Source organism: Geotrypetes seraphini, chromosome 2, assembly GCF_902459505.1.
Source record: "Geotrypetes seraphini chromosome 2, aGeoSer1.1, whole genome shotgun sequence".
In the NCBI taxonomy this organism is placed as follows: Eukaryota; Metazoa; Chordata; class Amphibia; order Gymnophiona; family Dermophiidae; genus Geotrypetes; species Geotrypetes seraphini.
In genome coordinates this window covers 557284-572534 of record NC_047085.1, presented here as the reverse complement: position 1 = coordinate 572534, position 15251 = coordinate 557284, and the positions used below count along the sequence as shown (strand labels likewise).

At 44.0% G+C, this 15251-nt stretch overlaps 1 protein-coding gene across 4 annotated transcripts in view; it reads left to right on the top strand.

Annotated features, from left to right (window-relative positions):
* Positions 1-15251, top strand: part of MAPK15 (mitogen-activated protein kinase 15) — a 269713-nt gene that overhangs the window by 33703 nt on the left and 220759 nt on the right. For all 4 annotated transcript variants that reach the window (XM_033933020.1, XM_033933019.1, XM_033933021.1 and 1 more), the window contains 2 exons: positions 1719-1849; positions 2781-2944. In XM_033933020.1, coding sequence (XP_033788911.1) covers positions 1719-1849; positions 2781-2944 — 295 coding nt within the window. The remainder of the gene's footprint in view (positions 1-1718; positions 1850-2780; positions 2945-15251) is intronic.

Genomic DNA, 15251 nt, shown 5'->3' with positions numbered 1-15251 from the left:
TGGAAAGCTTAATTAGTCTCCATAGCTTCAGCTGGTTCAGAGTAACCTCCATGCATTCCTCTGCTCCCGACTAGTGCTACACGATTCAGGAAAAAATTTTTTGATACGATTCAGCCTATTGAATCAACTTTTCAATTTGATTCGATTTTCCTGCCCAATTGTGTGTTTTTTAAAAACATCTTCGTGGGTTTATTTTATAGCCTCTTCACCCCCTTTGCCTTCGCATACCCACACTGGCGCTGTGGTGTAAACAAAATAAACTAACAAAAAAGACTTTTCCTCTCTCTGTTAAGTCCTAGCTCACATTTGCGGTCTAACACCACCTCTGGCAGGATACACATTTCAAATCTGACATATTGTAATCACAAAACAGAAAATAAAATCTTTTTTTTCTACCTTTTGTTGTCTGGTCATTATTCAAATCTTGTTGGTCCCAGGCTCTGGTTGTCTTCTGATAACTTGCTTGCCAGGATCCCCTTCTTTCTTCTTTCTCCGTGCTAACCATCCATTTTCTATTTCTGTTCTCCCCTTCCATTTCCTATTTCTCTTCCCTCCCCCAGATGTCTGGCATCTTTCCTTTTTTTTTTTGTCTCCATCCACAGATCTACCTTTTCTCAACTACCTTTTCATCCAGCATCTCTCCCTCCTTCCCCACCACCCCAGGGTCCACCATCTCTCCTTCATCCCTAAATCCCATTGTCCACCATCTCTCTCCCTCTCCTCTGTTCTTAGACCCATTATTTCTTCCCCCCAAAGTCCACTTTTTAAAAAATCTGTTTTCAACTCTTAACTCCCACTTGCTGCTGTCAGATACCTATACCCACTGTATCATTTCCTCTACCGTAATCTTCCCCAACCCTGAAATGTCCTGTCTAAATTAGATTGTAAGCTCTTCTGAGCAGGGACTGTCTATTGTATATTAAAATGTAATAATAATAATAATAACTTAATTTTTCTATACCGCCATAGTCAGACGACTTCTAGGCGGTTCACATCGAAAGAAGGCTGGACATTCAGCGAATTACAAATGCATGAGGGGGAATGTTACAGAAGAAAAGGGTTGTAAGGGGAGGGAAGTGAGAGGGTTTGCCTGAGAGATTGCTTCGGGTTTATAGGGGGAAAAAGCGTGGTGAGCGAAGGTCGGTCTGTTTAGATGATGAATTTGTCAAACAGGGTGGTTTTGATTGATTTTTGGAATGCGTTGTAGGTCTGTCTGGTTTTATTTATGTAGTTTCCCAGCCAGGATTGTTGTTTGTTAGCTTGGAACATGAAGGTTCTGTCAAGGAAGGATTTGTATTTGCAGCCAGTTATTTTTGGATGTACAGCGTTGCATACACCTTTCAGCGCTATAGAAATAATAAATAGTAGTAGTAGCAGCGCTATAGAAATAATTAGTAGTACTACTTTGTAAATAAATCTTTATGTATCGTAGTCCTCTCCTAGTCTGTCAGTTTCATTATCAGCAAATAAGGGGTATCTAAATTCAAGAAAGCATGGGACAGGCATGTGGGATCTCTTAGGGAGAGGAGGAGATAGTGGATGCTATGGATGGGCAGACTGAATGGGCCATTTAGCTTTATCTGCTGTCATGTTTCTATGTTTCTGTGAACTCAGGGAATTGGTATGTCCAATCCCTAGAAATGATTTATTCCTATCCGTTTTATACCGCACTGTGATAAACATTTCACAGGTGTAACTAAGGGTATTCTCTCTTACAGAAACAGATCTACATGCAGTAATAAAGAAAGGGAATTTGCTGAAAGACATTCACATGCGTTACATTCTGTACCAGTTGCTAAAAGCTACCAAATTTCTCCATTCTGGGAACGTCATTCACAGAGATCAGAAGGTAAGCAATTACAGGAAATGCTACACCCTCAGTCACAAGATTCAGGAGTTGGGGACATTATCTAAGGATGATTTTTTTGAGGGTGGGGGGAAAGTGGAAACATACTCACCTTCTCTATTTTCTATAGTATCTGTAATTGGAAAGGAACATAAATCGCTCTTACCCCACATCACCTAGAGCAGGGGTAGGCAATTCCAGTCCTCGAGAGCCACAGCCAGGTCAGGTTTTTGGGATATCCACAATGAATATGCATGAGACGATAGAATGGCATGCATTCCCTCCTTGGTAATCATATCTGTCTCATGCACATTCATTGTGGATATCCTGAAAACCTGACCTGCCTGTGGCTCTCAAGAACCAGAATTGCCTACCCCTGACCTAGAGTGTCGGTGGATAGAATCATTGGGAAAGAGCAGATTCATGCTGCGGCATCTGTGACAAAAGCCAGGAGGATATGGTAGGAGGGAGAAAGGAACTTTCTATATGTCTCAACATGTGATGATAAAGGGGGAGGAAAATGGAGGGGGACATTCTTCTTCCTCTATCTTCAACAGCATCAATAGATTCTGTCATCAGCAAACTCTCCCTTTGTATCTTCAGTGTCTGTGAAAGGAATCAGGAAGGTAGTGTGAACATCTTTTCCTCCATACCATTTGCAGCATTAGGTGGGAACTAGCATTGTATATATTTGTACAACACTGTAAATGTCTAGTAGTGCTTTAGAAATAATCAGCAGAAGGTGTAATAGAAAAAAAGATTTCCTGCAGTATGTGTTGCAGGACTCATGATGGAAATAAAGAGCAGGGAAGCACTCATTTGTCACCCCTTTCTTCCCCCACCTTTTCCCCCATCCCACAATCTCTGGGGTTGCTCAATATCTCTTGCTTGCAGCCTCTGATGCTGGGCTTTTTCTCTTTTTTTCTGCCCTTAGCCTTCTAATATTCTGCTGGATGCTGATTGTTTAGTGAAACTCTGTGATTTTGGGCTTGCTCGCTCCCTGTATCAACTACAGGAGGATCAGGGAAATCCTACATTGACTGAATATGTTGCCACACGCTGGTATCGAGCTCCAGAGATTTTACTTGCTTGCCATAGGTAAGAAAATCTAACATATGCTCTTGGTAGTCATTCATTGATGACTCTCTTATCCCAGAGTCCATTATCCACTTTATTTTTCCCTCAAACAATCTCTGCTCCTGACGAAGTGGCGAAATGGAGCTCTGTCAAGTGGTGATTTATCGAGTGGTGATATTTATAAATGATCTCAGAGTGGTGATATCTATGAGTGATGAGTGATGTTAGGATAGTTTTGCAATGTAATTTACCATGGCTATTGTGCGTTTTTGAATGCTTATTGACTGAAGTTATTTATCCATCATTTATTGCTTGGTGTGTTTGTGTGATTTGTGTGACTGTGGCACTTTAAAGTCTTATGTATGTTAGCAACAAAAAACCTCCTTTATATTTGGTGCTAGAGATTTTTTATAATCCTCTTTTTCTTTATGAACATTCAATGGGGACTTGCATTTGCACTTTATATTTATATTGTCCTCTTGTTTTGTCATACTTTATGGATATATATATATATACATTTGTATTTTATGAATTATTAGCAAGCACTGTGCACTTTGTATTTTTTCTACTAAATATTTACCTTTCATCACTTGCACTTTATACATAGGTACTGTTTTTGTCTACTGTATGGTCTACTATTTTATAGCACAACTTATTTATTCTCTTATCTATTTATTCCTGTATTTATTAGGTGGGTCTGTATTTATTAGGTGGTTCTTTAGGGAGTGTATGTATGCATTAAGCCTCTACAACCCCTTCTCCTTGGTGCAAAAGTCTATTGTGTTTGTTTTGGAAGTGTGATTTGATTCACACATTTATCAATTTCGTATGGACTACATGATGTATGAGGCTATTCTCATTTAGACTACGGTCTGGTGCCGGTCACCTTTTGAGATACTGCCTGAGCCAGAGGTTTGCGTTGATTCATCAAGGGCTCATACTGGTGTCCATTATTTACAAATTTATAGTTTTGTTTCACTCCTTTAGACTTCTTTCTTCCAAGGACAAGGTGTGTTAACCAATTCTTTAGTGTTGTTCTCTTATCACAGGACAAGTATAGAAACATAGAAATAGACGGCAGATAAGGGCCACGGCCCATCAAGTCTGCCCACTCCAGTGATCCTCCCTATCTATCTTTGCGGATAGATCCCACATGTCTATCCCATCTGGCCTTAAAATCCGCCACACTGGTGGCCTCAATAACCTGAAGTGGAAGACTATTCCAGCGATCAACCACCCTTTCAGTGAAGAAGAACTTCCTAGTGTCACTGTGCAGTTTCCCGCCCCTGATTTTCCATGAATGCCCCCTTGTTGCCGCGGGACCCTTGAAGAAGAAGATGTCTTCTTCCACCTTGATGCGGCCCGTGAGATATTTGAATGTCTCGATCATATCTCCCCTCTCTCGACGCTCCTCGAGTGAGTAGAGCTGCAAATTCCCCAACCGCTCCTCATACAGGAGCTCCCTGAGTCCTGAGACCATCCTGATGGCCATTCTCTGGACTGATTCCAGTCTCAGCACATCCTTGCGGTAATGCGGCCTCCAGAATTGCACACAGTACTCCAGGTGCGGTCTCACCATGGATCTATACAGTGGCATAATGACTTCAGGTTTACGGCTGACGAAACTCCTGCGTATGCAACCTATGATTTGCCTTGCTTTGGATGAAGCTTGCTCCACTTGGTTTGCAGACTTCATGTCTTCCCTGACAATCACCCCCAAGTCTCTTTCTGCTTCAGTTCTTGTCAGGATCTCGCCATTTAGGGTGTAGATCTTGCATGGATTTTGGCTTCCCAGGTGCATGACTTTGCATTTTTTGGCATTGAAACTGAGTTGCCAGGACCTAGACCAGTGCTCCAGCAGAAGTAAGTCATGCACCATATCGTCTGTCATTGCTTTTTTGTCTGTTGTGCTTTTGTTCACTACATTGCTCAGTTTGGCATCATCGGCGAACAATGTTATTCTACCTCGGAGCCCTTCTGTCAAGTCTCTTATATAGATGTTGAACAAGATCGGGCCCAGGACGGAGCCCTGTGGCACTCCACTTATCACCTCCGACATCTCGGAGGGGGTGCCATTCACCATCACCCTCTGAAGCCTACCTCCAAGCCAGTTCCCAACCCATTTGGTTAATGTGTCGCCCAAACCTAAAGAACTCATCTTGTTCAGCAACCTGCGGTGTGGCACGCTATCAAATGCTTTGCTGAAATCCAGGTAGACGATGTCCAGGGACTCACCAACATCCAGCTTCCTCGTCACCCAGTCAAAGAAGCTGATCAGGTTGGATTGGCAGGATCTCCCCTTAGTAAATCCATGTTGGCGGGGATCCCGCAGATTCTCCTTGTCCATGATCCTATCCAATTGGCGTTTGATTAGGGTTTCTATTAATTTGCTCACTATTGAAGTGAGACTCACTGGTCTGTAGTTTGCCATCTCCATCCTGGAGCCTTTCTTGTGTAGTGGAATGACGTTAGCCGTCTTCCAGTCCATCGGAACGTTACCTGTACTAAGGGAGAGATTGAAGAGCGCGGATAGTGGTTCCGCCAAGACATCACCCAACTCCCTGAGTACCCTAGGGTGTAGGTTGTCAGGCCCCATTGCCTTGTTGACCTTGATTTTTGACAGCTCGCAGTAGACGCTGCTGGGTGTAAATTTGAAATTACTAAACGGGTCTACTGATTTAACCCTTGTCTGTGGCTGAGGGCCGATTCCCGGCGCCTCGCGGGTGAAGACTGAACAGAAGTATTCATTTAACAGTTGGGCCTTTTCCGAGTCCGTCTCTACATGGTCTCCGTCTGGTTTTCTGAGTCGTACTATCCCACCCGAGTTCTTTTTTCTGTCACTAATATACCTGAAGAAGGATTTATCTCCCTTCTGGATGTTCTTTGCTAGAGACTCCTCCATGCGGAATTTGGCCTCCCTAACTGCTGCTTTTTGTCGGCCCTTGACTTGGCCAGATATTTTACTCTAGAGTCCTGTGTCCCTGATTGTTTGTAAGAGATGAATGCTTTTTTCTTCTCTTTGATGAGGTCCGAGATCTCCATAGAGAACCACTGTGGCTTGTTGTTCCTACTCCGTTTGCTTACTGATTTAACATAGCGGTTTGTTGCTTCCTGTATGGTGGTTTTCAAAGTTGACCACATTTCTTCCACGCTGTCGGTGACTGCTTGGGTTTGTAGCGCCTGGTGAACGAAGTCTCCCATGTCTTGGAAGTTTGAACTTGAGAACCTTGGTCAGTGTGGTAGATTTCGTGAAACCTTTCCTGAGATTGAACCATATCATATTGTGGTCACTGGAGGCCAAAGTTTCACCCACCGAGACCTCTGCGATACTTTCTCCATTGGTAAGTACCAGGTCCAAAATTGCCTGATCCCTTGTTGGCTCAAATACCAGTTGCCTGAGTCCTGCTCCATTCAAAGAGTTTAATAGCTTCCTGCTGCTGCCGGAAGCAGAAGAAAGCGTGACCCAATCCACATCGGGCATGTTGAAGTCACCTACCAATACTGTGTCCCCCCGCAAGGTGATATTCTCTATATCTCCGATTAATTCCAAATCTAGGTCTTTTTGATGTTTTGGGGGTCTGTATACTACAAACAAGCAGAATAGAGGACTAATACTGATAAGAATTCTTGCTATTCTCTTATACCGCTCTCAGAAACCTGTATTGTTCAAAACACATCAGTGTTTGGAAACCGCATAAACAGGTAAATGGTATCTTTCATTGAGCCGGTATTTTTATGTGCAAAACTACAAATGTGCAACAAGCTCTGATAAAGTGCTGAGAGAAATAAATAACTTTAAAATGTATCAAAAAATTCGCACTTAACTTATAAATAAGCTTGATTTGTAGTAAATCATTGTAGTTGTCATGGAATGGCTAAACGCCCTACGGGACCCATTTCACCACAGTAAAGGGCTTCTTCAGGGGTCTTGTATTTATAAATGTGCAACTTTGTTTCGGTTGACATATAGAAAAAATGGCGCTGGCCAAGATTTGAATAATGACCAGACAACAAAAGGTAGAAAAAATCATTTTATTTTCTGTTTTGTGATTACAATATGCCAGATTTGAAACATGTATCCTGCCAGAGCTGGTGTTAGACCGCAAACGTGAGCTAGGATTTAACAGAGAGAGGAAAAGTCTTTTTTGTTTGTTTACACCACAGCACCAGTATGGTTAGAAGAAGGCAAAGGGGGGTGAAGAGACTATAAAAGGGTGAAGAAGTTATAAAATAAACTCACCAGGATGTTTTTTAAAAAACACCCAACTGGGCAGGAAAATCAAATCGAATCGAAAAATCGATTCAATAGGCTGAATCGAATCGAATCAAAATTTTTTTTCCTGAATCGGACAGCACTAGTAATTACTCATACCTAAAAAGTATAGAGCATGTCTGTTTTTTCCCCAAAAGCTATGCTTTTGTGATCAGGATAGTCAAATTTTGCAATTTACCTATTTAAAACATGAAAATGCTGAATTTTCATCTTTTCATTCTCATGAAGTCATAAAAAGCAACACAAATCACAATTAACATGTATTTATATTGAAGTTTTACAAAGATGAACACAGAAGATTTAGAACTGAGTAGATATTTTAGATTTGCAATTATATTGCAAGTCACTTTGCAATTATATTGTAAGTCTTCCATCATGTTCTTTTTATATTGTCCTTGGTAATGGCTTTCAAAGTCCAGTATATCCTTGTGGAAGCACTCACCCTGCTCCTCTGAATATACTGCCATGTTCTCCTTGAATGTCTCAAGATGAGCATCAAGGGCGTGGACTTTGAGAGACATCCTACAGCCCATTTTATTGTAATCCTTCACCAGAATCTCAAACAATTCCATATAATTTTCAGCTTTTGATTGCACAGGAAGTCCCAAACCACTGCAACAAAGCTGTTCCAAGCTGCTTTCTCCTTCATAGTTAGCTTCTTGGGAAATTCCTTGCACTCCAGGATCCATGATGGCAGATAAAGGCCAACTCCATTCTTTTTATATCTTTTTGAAGGTGCGGCCTCCAGAATTGTACACAATATTCTAAATAAGGTCTCACCAGAGTCTTATACAGAAGCATCAGTACCTCCTTTTTCTTACTAGCCATACCTCTCTCTATGCAACCTAGCATCCTTCTAGCTTATCCGTCACCTTTTCAACCTGTTTGGCCACCTTAAGATTATCATATAGAATCGCACCCGTTCTTCTGTTGTGCACATAAGTTCTTCACCCCTAAACTGTACCGTTCCCTCGGGTTTTTGCAACGACAACACCAACTTTGACCTTTGCCTCAGACAGAATAGGGAAGATGTCTTAAAGGTACTTGAAGGCTGCCAACTTCTTATCTAGAGCTGTTACTACTACTACTATTTATAGTCAAATAATTTTTATTAAAGTCAAGAAAACAAATACAGTACAAACTCTGTCAATTTTTTAGGAAAGAAAAATTCAAACTCCCCTATCCCCTCCCCCACCCCAACAGAGTCGATCTCTATACAGCGATACTATGAATTAACAATGTGGAAATTAACAAATACAAACATCAAGAATTCAAAATGTGACTCCTCGCCAGAGGAGACATAGTGTTCCAAAAAGGTTCCCATGCTTGTTGAAAGAGACGCCCCTGAAGTGAGGAAATCTCCACAATGTCAGAAAAGAAATCACTGGAGTCCGCCACAGAGAAATATCAGGAGCTTCTGCATCCAACCACTTCAAAAGTATACACTTCAGTGCTATTGCCATAGTCCATTTAAGAAAAGTGGAAGTATCCCTCTGCCGAGGATAATAAACTAAACTAAACTAAACCTTAGGTTTGTATACCGCGCCATCTTCACAAGCGTAGAGCTTGGCACGGTTTACAGGGTTAGATTGAAAAGGAGCTACAATGAAGGGTTATAGGAAAGGAGCTAGGAAGATAAAGAGGGACAGGGTACCAAAGAGCGGCAGGTGTTAGATTTTTGAAAAGAGCCAAGTTTTCAGGTGTTTGCGGAAGGATTGAAGGGAGCTTGAAATTCTGAGTGGGGATGTGAGGTTGTTCCAGAGTTCTGTGGTTCTAAAGGGGAGGGATGTTCCTAGTTTTCCTATGCGGGATATACCTTTTGCAGAGGGGAATGATAGTTTCAGTTTTTGGGAGGATCTAGTGGAATTAGGGTTAGAGGAGTTCCAGAAGAGTGGGATAACAGGAGGGAGGATGCCATGTAGGATCTTGAAAGCTAAATAGGCACATTTAAAGAGGACTCTGGAGTGAACTGGGAGCCAGTGAAGTTTGGACAGGAGTGGGAAGATGTGGTCGAACTTGCCTTTAGCGAAAATAAGCTTGGCCGCGGCGTTCTGGATTAGCTGAAGTCTATGGAGTTTTTTTTTAGTTAGGCTTAAATAGATGGAGTTGCAATAATCCAATCTAGAGAGGATGGTGGATTGAACAAGGACGACGAAGTGAGAATGATGAAAGTACGATCTCACTTTCCTCAGCATATGAAGACTAAAGAAGCATTTTTTTTACCAAGAAGTTGAGGTGGTCATTGAAGGAGAGAGAGGAGTCTATGATGGCAATAGGCAATAAGGCAATAAGGAGGAGCCACAAGGCAAGAGGGATCAAACCAAGGCCCAGGGGACAATAGCATGGGAGGGGGCTGGCAGGGCAGGAAATTTCCGAGGAAAAGCGGGGAAGGGGGGTGGAGGGGACACGAGGAGGCAGAAACTTGCGAGGGTAAAGGATGGGGGTAAAGCAGAGGCACAGTTAACGGGTGAACAGCCCGAAACTCAAGGGAAGAAGGTCCAGGTAAAAGCAGAGGTGAGGGACAAACGCCGGGACCTACAGTGCTTATACACGAATGCAAGAAGCCTCAGGGCCAAGATGGGTGAACTGGAAGTCATGGCCAAAAGGGAGGACCTGGATGTAATTGGAATTACGGAAACTTGGTGGACAGAGGACAATCAATGGGATGTGGCGCTGCCAGGGTACAAGCTCTACAGGAGGGACAGGACCCACAAGAAGGGGGGAGGCATAGCACTATACATAAAGGACTCTATCTACTCGGTCAGGATGGATACGGCGACAAAGGCAGAGGGGCTGGAATCACTATGGGTCAAATTGCCGGGAACCAAAGGTGCAGACATAAAACTGGGGCTGTATTATCGTCCACCTGGTATGCCGGATGCAGTTGGACAAGACTTAGAAGCGGAACTGAAGCAGGAATGCAGTACTGGAAATGTAACAATGATGGGGGACTTCAACTACCCGGGGATAGACTGAAGTACGGGTCACTCCAACTGCGCCAGGGAAACGGAATTCGTAGAAGTGTGAGGGACTGCTTCATGGAACAACTAGTCAAGGAACCGACGCGAGGGGGAACTACTCTTGACCTCATCCTTAATGGATTAAGGGGGCCTGCAAGAGGGGTAGAAGTGGAAGGACCACTAGGCAACAGTGATCACAACGTAATCAGATTCGCATTAGAAAGAGGGACACCCATAGTGAGGAGGACCGCATCGACTGCGCTCAACTTCAGGAAAGGGAACTATGTTGCCATGAGGGAAATGGTGGGGAGGAAGCTCAAGAACAGCTTTAGGATGGAGACTGTAGGAAGCGCCTGGACCCTATTCAGGGACACCCTGCAGGAAGCACAAAACCTGTACATCCCCAGTTTCAGGAAAGGCTGTAAGAACAAGCGGTCAAAAAGCCCGGTTTGGATGACAACTGAAGTAAAGAAGGCAATAAGTGACAAGAAAGTGTCCTTCCGGAGATGGAAAAAGGACCCAACGGAGGAAAATCACCAGAAGCACAGGAATTGCCAAAAGGAATGTCACCGAGAGATTAGAAAAGCAAAAAGGAATACGAGGAGGGGCTGGCCAGGGAGGCGAAAAACTTCAAGGCATTCTTCAGTTACGTAAAAGGGAAGCGACCAGCGAGAGAGGAGGTGGGGCCGTTGGATGATGGGGATAGGAAAGGAGTGATTAAGAAGGACAAAGAGGTAGCTGAGAGGTTGAACACGTTCTTCTCGTCGGTCTTCACGTGTGAAGACACATCCAATATACCGGACTCAGAGGAGCTCATGAGGGGGGAACAGGCCGAAAAATTGGAGCATATAGAGGTAAGTCAGGAGGATGTCCTCAAACAGATAGACAGGCTAAAAAGCGGCAAATCACCGGGACCGGACGGGATCCACCCAAGGGTTCTAAAGGAACTAAGACAGGAAATAGCGGGCACAATCCAGCATGTTTGCAACCTATCCCTGAGAACAGGAGAGGTGCCAGAGGACTGGAAACTGGCGAATGTCACACCTATCTTTAAGAAGGGATCGAGGGGTGACCCTGGGAACTACAGGCTGGTGAGCCTGACTTCAGTTATAGGGAAGATGGTGGAAGCGATGATCAAGGACAACATTTGCGAACACATCGAGAAAAATGACTTACTGCGAACAAGCCAGCACGGATTCTGTAAGGGAAGGTCATGCCTTACGAACCTACTGTACTTCTTTGAGGGAATAAGCAGTCAGGTGAACAAAGGGGAACCCATGGACATCATTTACCTCGATTTTCAAAAGGCTTTCGACAAGGTGCCACATGAAATGCTGCTTAAGAAGCTGTGGAACCACCGGGGTGGGCGGGGATGTACACAGATGGATCAAGCACTGGCTGTCAGGTAGACTGCAGAGGGTTGGAGTGAAGGGCCAATTTTCTGACTGGCGGGGAGTCACGAGAGGTGTGCCGCAGGGATCGGTGCTGGGGCCGCTACTCTTCAACATATTTATCAATGACCTGGAAACGGAGGCAAAATGCGAGGTTATAAAATTTGCGGACGATACCAAACTCTGCGGCAGAGTTAGGACCAGGGAGGAGTGTAAGGATCTGCAAAGGGACCTGGATAAGCTGGAAGACTGGGCAAACAAATGGCAAATGCGCTTTAACGTTGAGAAATGCAAGGTCATGCATATAGGAAATAAGAACCCGTTGTTCAACTACAAAATGGGGGGGCACTGCTGGGAGACAGCGGACTTGAGAGAGACTTGGGTGTGCTAGTGGATGCATCAATGAAGCCATCCGCACAGTGTGCAGCAGCGGCGAAAAAAGCCAACAAGATGCTGGGCATCATAAAGAAGGGTATCACAACCAGGACGCGGGAAGTCATCATGCCAATATATCGGGCGATGGTGCGCCCGCATCTGGAATACTGCGTTCAGTATTGGTCGCCGCACCTCAAGAAGGACATGGCGGTACTTGAGAGAGTCCAAAGGAGAGCAACGAAGCTGGTAAGAGGGCTGGAAAACTGCCCATACGCCGAGAGGCTGGATAAGCTGGGTCTCTTCTCTCTGGAAAAGAGGAGGCTCAGGGGAGATTTGATAGAGACCTTCAAAATCCTGAGAGGCATAGAGAGGGTGGATAGGGACAGGTTCTTCAGACTGAGAGGGACAACGGGTACGAGAGGGCACTCGGAGAAACTGAAGGGGGATAGGTTCAAGACAAATGCAAGGAAGTTTTTCTTCACCCAAAGGGTCGTGGACACATGGAATGCGCTCCCGGAGGAAGTGATCAGGCAGAATACAGTACAGGGATTCAAACAGGGATTGGACGGATTCCTGAGGGACAAAGGGATCGTAGGGTACTGAAAGGGGTGCGGGGACAAAGAGTCAAGAATTGGATGGGAAGATAGGACTTCAATGAGAAACCAAGGGGTGATTCAGACAGGTCATGACCTGTTGGGCCGCCGCGGGAGCGGACTGCTGGGCGTGATGGACCTGTGGTCTGACCCAGCAGAGGCACTACTTATGTTCTTATGATGCCAAGGACTTTGCTTGAAAACTCAATAATAATGGGGAAGAACACCAAATACTAATAGAGGAGAACGATGTAATTTCACCTTCCAAATATGTTCAATAAAAGTGAAGATGCGATCCCGAAAGGCCTCAACCAAAGGGCAAGATCACAACATATGGCCCAAACTCGCCTCCGGGCAAGGACAACGAGGGCACTGAGCAGAAGCCACTACTACTATTTATTATTTTAGTAGCACTACCAGATGCACGCAGCACTGTGCCCACTGTACTCCGGAACTTGGAGGCGAGGAGGATGGCAGTTTGAGTGCAGAGCTCCTCTCCCTGGACATTCTCACTAAAGATTTTATAACTATTTAATCCCTTCAGTTTAACTAAAGTGATTTCAGATGGCTTCAAGAAAACAACTTACATTGGATACTGTATTTGCTACAGATGGGAAAAGTAAAAGACCAAAACCAACACCATCTAACACCATGCCAGCAGGGGAGAGCCAACGGAGGAGGGCTGCAGTCCGGCCATCGGACCAACGGTCGGCTTGGGGGCCCGTTCCAGCGGGGCACCCGACACTGTCTTCACTTCTCCCCCATTCCAGCAGGGGAGAGCCAACGGAGGAGGGCTGCAGTCCGGCCATCGGACCAACGGTTGGCTCGGGGGCCCGTTCAAGCTGGACTTCAGTTTTGACTGTTTTGATTTTATTTTCAATTTTTTTTAGTTTATGATATATTTTTTAATCTCACTTATTGTTTTACCACTTATTTGTTTTATTACTTAATCAGATAGAACTCTGAATATTATCCTATAGATTAAAATTAAACTCTGATAAAACTAAATTCTTCCTAGCTACCCCCAACGACAAAATCAAAGACATCACAATACAAGTGAATGGATCAGATTTTCCCCTAGAACAAACCTTAAAAGTACTGGGAGTCACCTTAGACAAACATCAATCCCTTGAGAAACACATGGACCTTACAGTCAGGAAAAGCATCTCTGTGCTCTGGAAACTCCGCACCATAAAAAAAATACTTCGACGACACCTCATTTCGCTTGATAGTACAATCCTCCATTCTCAGCATCCTGGACTATTGCAACATCATTTACTTAGGATCCACGAAGAAAACCATCAGGAGACTAAAATTGATTCAGAACACAGCCGTCCGCCTTATATTTGGCTTGAACAAATGGGAACACGTCACCCCCTTCTACCATAAATTGCATTGGTTACCGTTCGAATCCAGAGTCATATTCAAGTTCGCTTGCTTCTTCTACAAAACAGTATTTGGTATATCCCCAAGTTACCTCAATCCTCACTTCAATTTAAATTACAGCAATAAGAACTCCCGCAGGATTCATCTGTTTGCCTTCCCCTCCCTAAAATTATGCCATTTCAAAAGGTTCCTTGACAAAACCTTCTCCTTCCATGTGGCCAAACTTAACTCTTGGCTAGCCCAAATTATGCTCGATGCCCCACCTACCTCGACTTCAGAAAACAACTCAAAACACACTTATTTCACGGATAGAACCCTTAACACACCTTCTTCTACTTCTTCCACCCCTCCCACCAATGATCTGGAATCTCCACCTACTCCTTCTTATTTTACATTCCTAATTTGTTAACTTCAATGACTTGCACCTTTTTGTACATTCCTAACTTGTTAACTTCAAGGACTTGCTCCTTCCTAGCCTGTTAACTTCAAAGACCTCACTGTTTGTAACTTTTCGATTAACTGATATGAACCGCCTAGAACTCCCTGGGTATGGCGGTATTCAAAAATAAAGTTATTATTATTATTGGTGGAATATGTGGCGAGCACAAGAATCCTGAACAGATTGAAGGGGAGAGAGATAGCTGATAAGAAGACTCACAAGAAGCACATTACAGTCATCCAGGCAAGGTGATGAACGTGGATGAGGGTTTTTTCAGTGTGTTCAGAAAGGAAGGTCCAGATTTTAGTAACATTGTATAGAAGGAAGCAACAAGTTTTGGCGGTATGTTGGATATGCGAAGAGGAGAGAGATGAGTCAAAGATGACCTCAAGGTTGCAAGTCGATGAGACAGGGAGGTGAACATAAGTATAGCCTTACTGGGTCAGACCAATGGTCCATCAAGCCCAGTAGCCCGTTTGCACAGTGCCCAATCCAGGTCACTAGTACCTGGCCAAAACGCAAGGTGTAGCAATATTCCATGCTACCGATCCAGAGCAAACAGTGGCTTCCCCCATGTCTTTCTCAATAACAGACTATGGACTTTTCCTCCAGGAAATTGTCCAAACTTTTCTTAAAACCAGCTATGCTATTCATTCTTACCACATCCTCTAGCAACGCGTTTCAGAGTTTAACTATTCTCTGAGTGGAAAAAAAATTCCTCCTATTGGTTTTAAAAGTTTCCCCCTGTAACTTCATCGAGTGTCCCCTAATCTTTGTAATTTTTGATGGAATGAAAAATCGATCCACTTGTACCCGTTCTACTCCACTCAGGATTTTGTAGACTTCAATCATATCTCCCCTCAGCCGTCTCTTTTCCAAGCTGAAGAGCCCTAACCGTTTTTGCCTTTCCT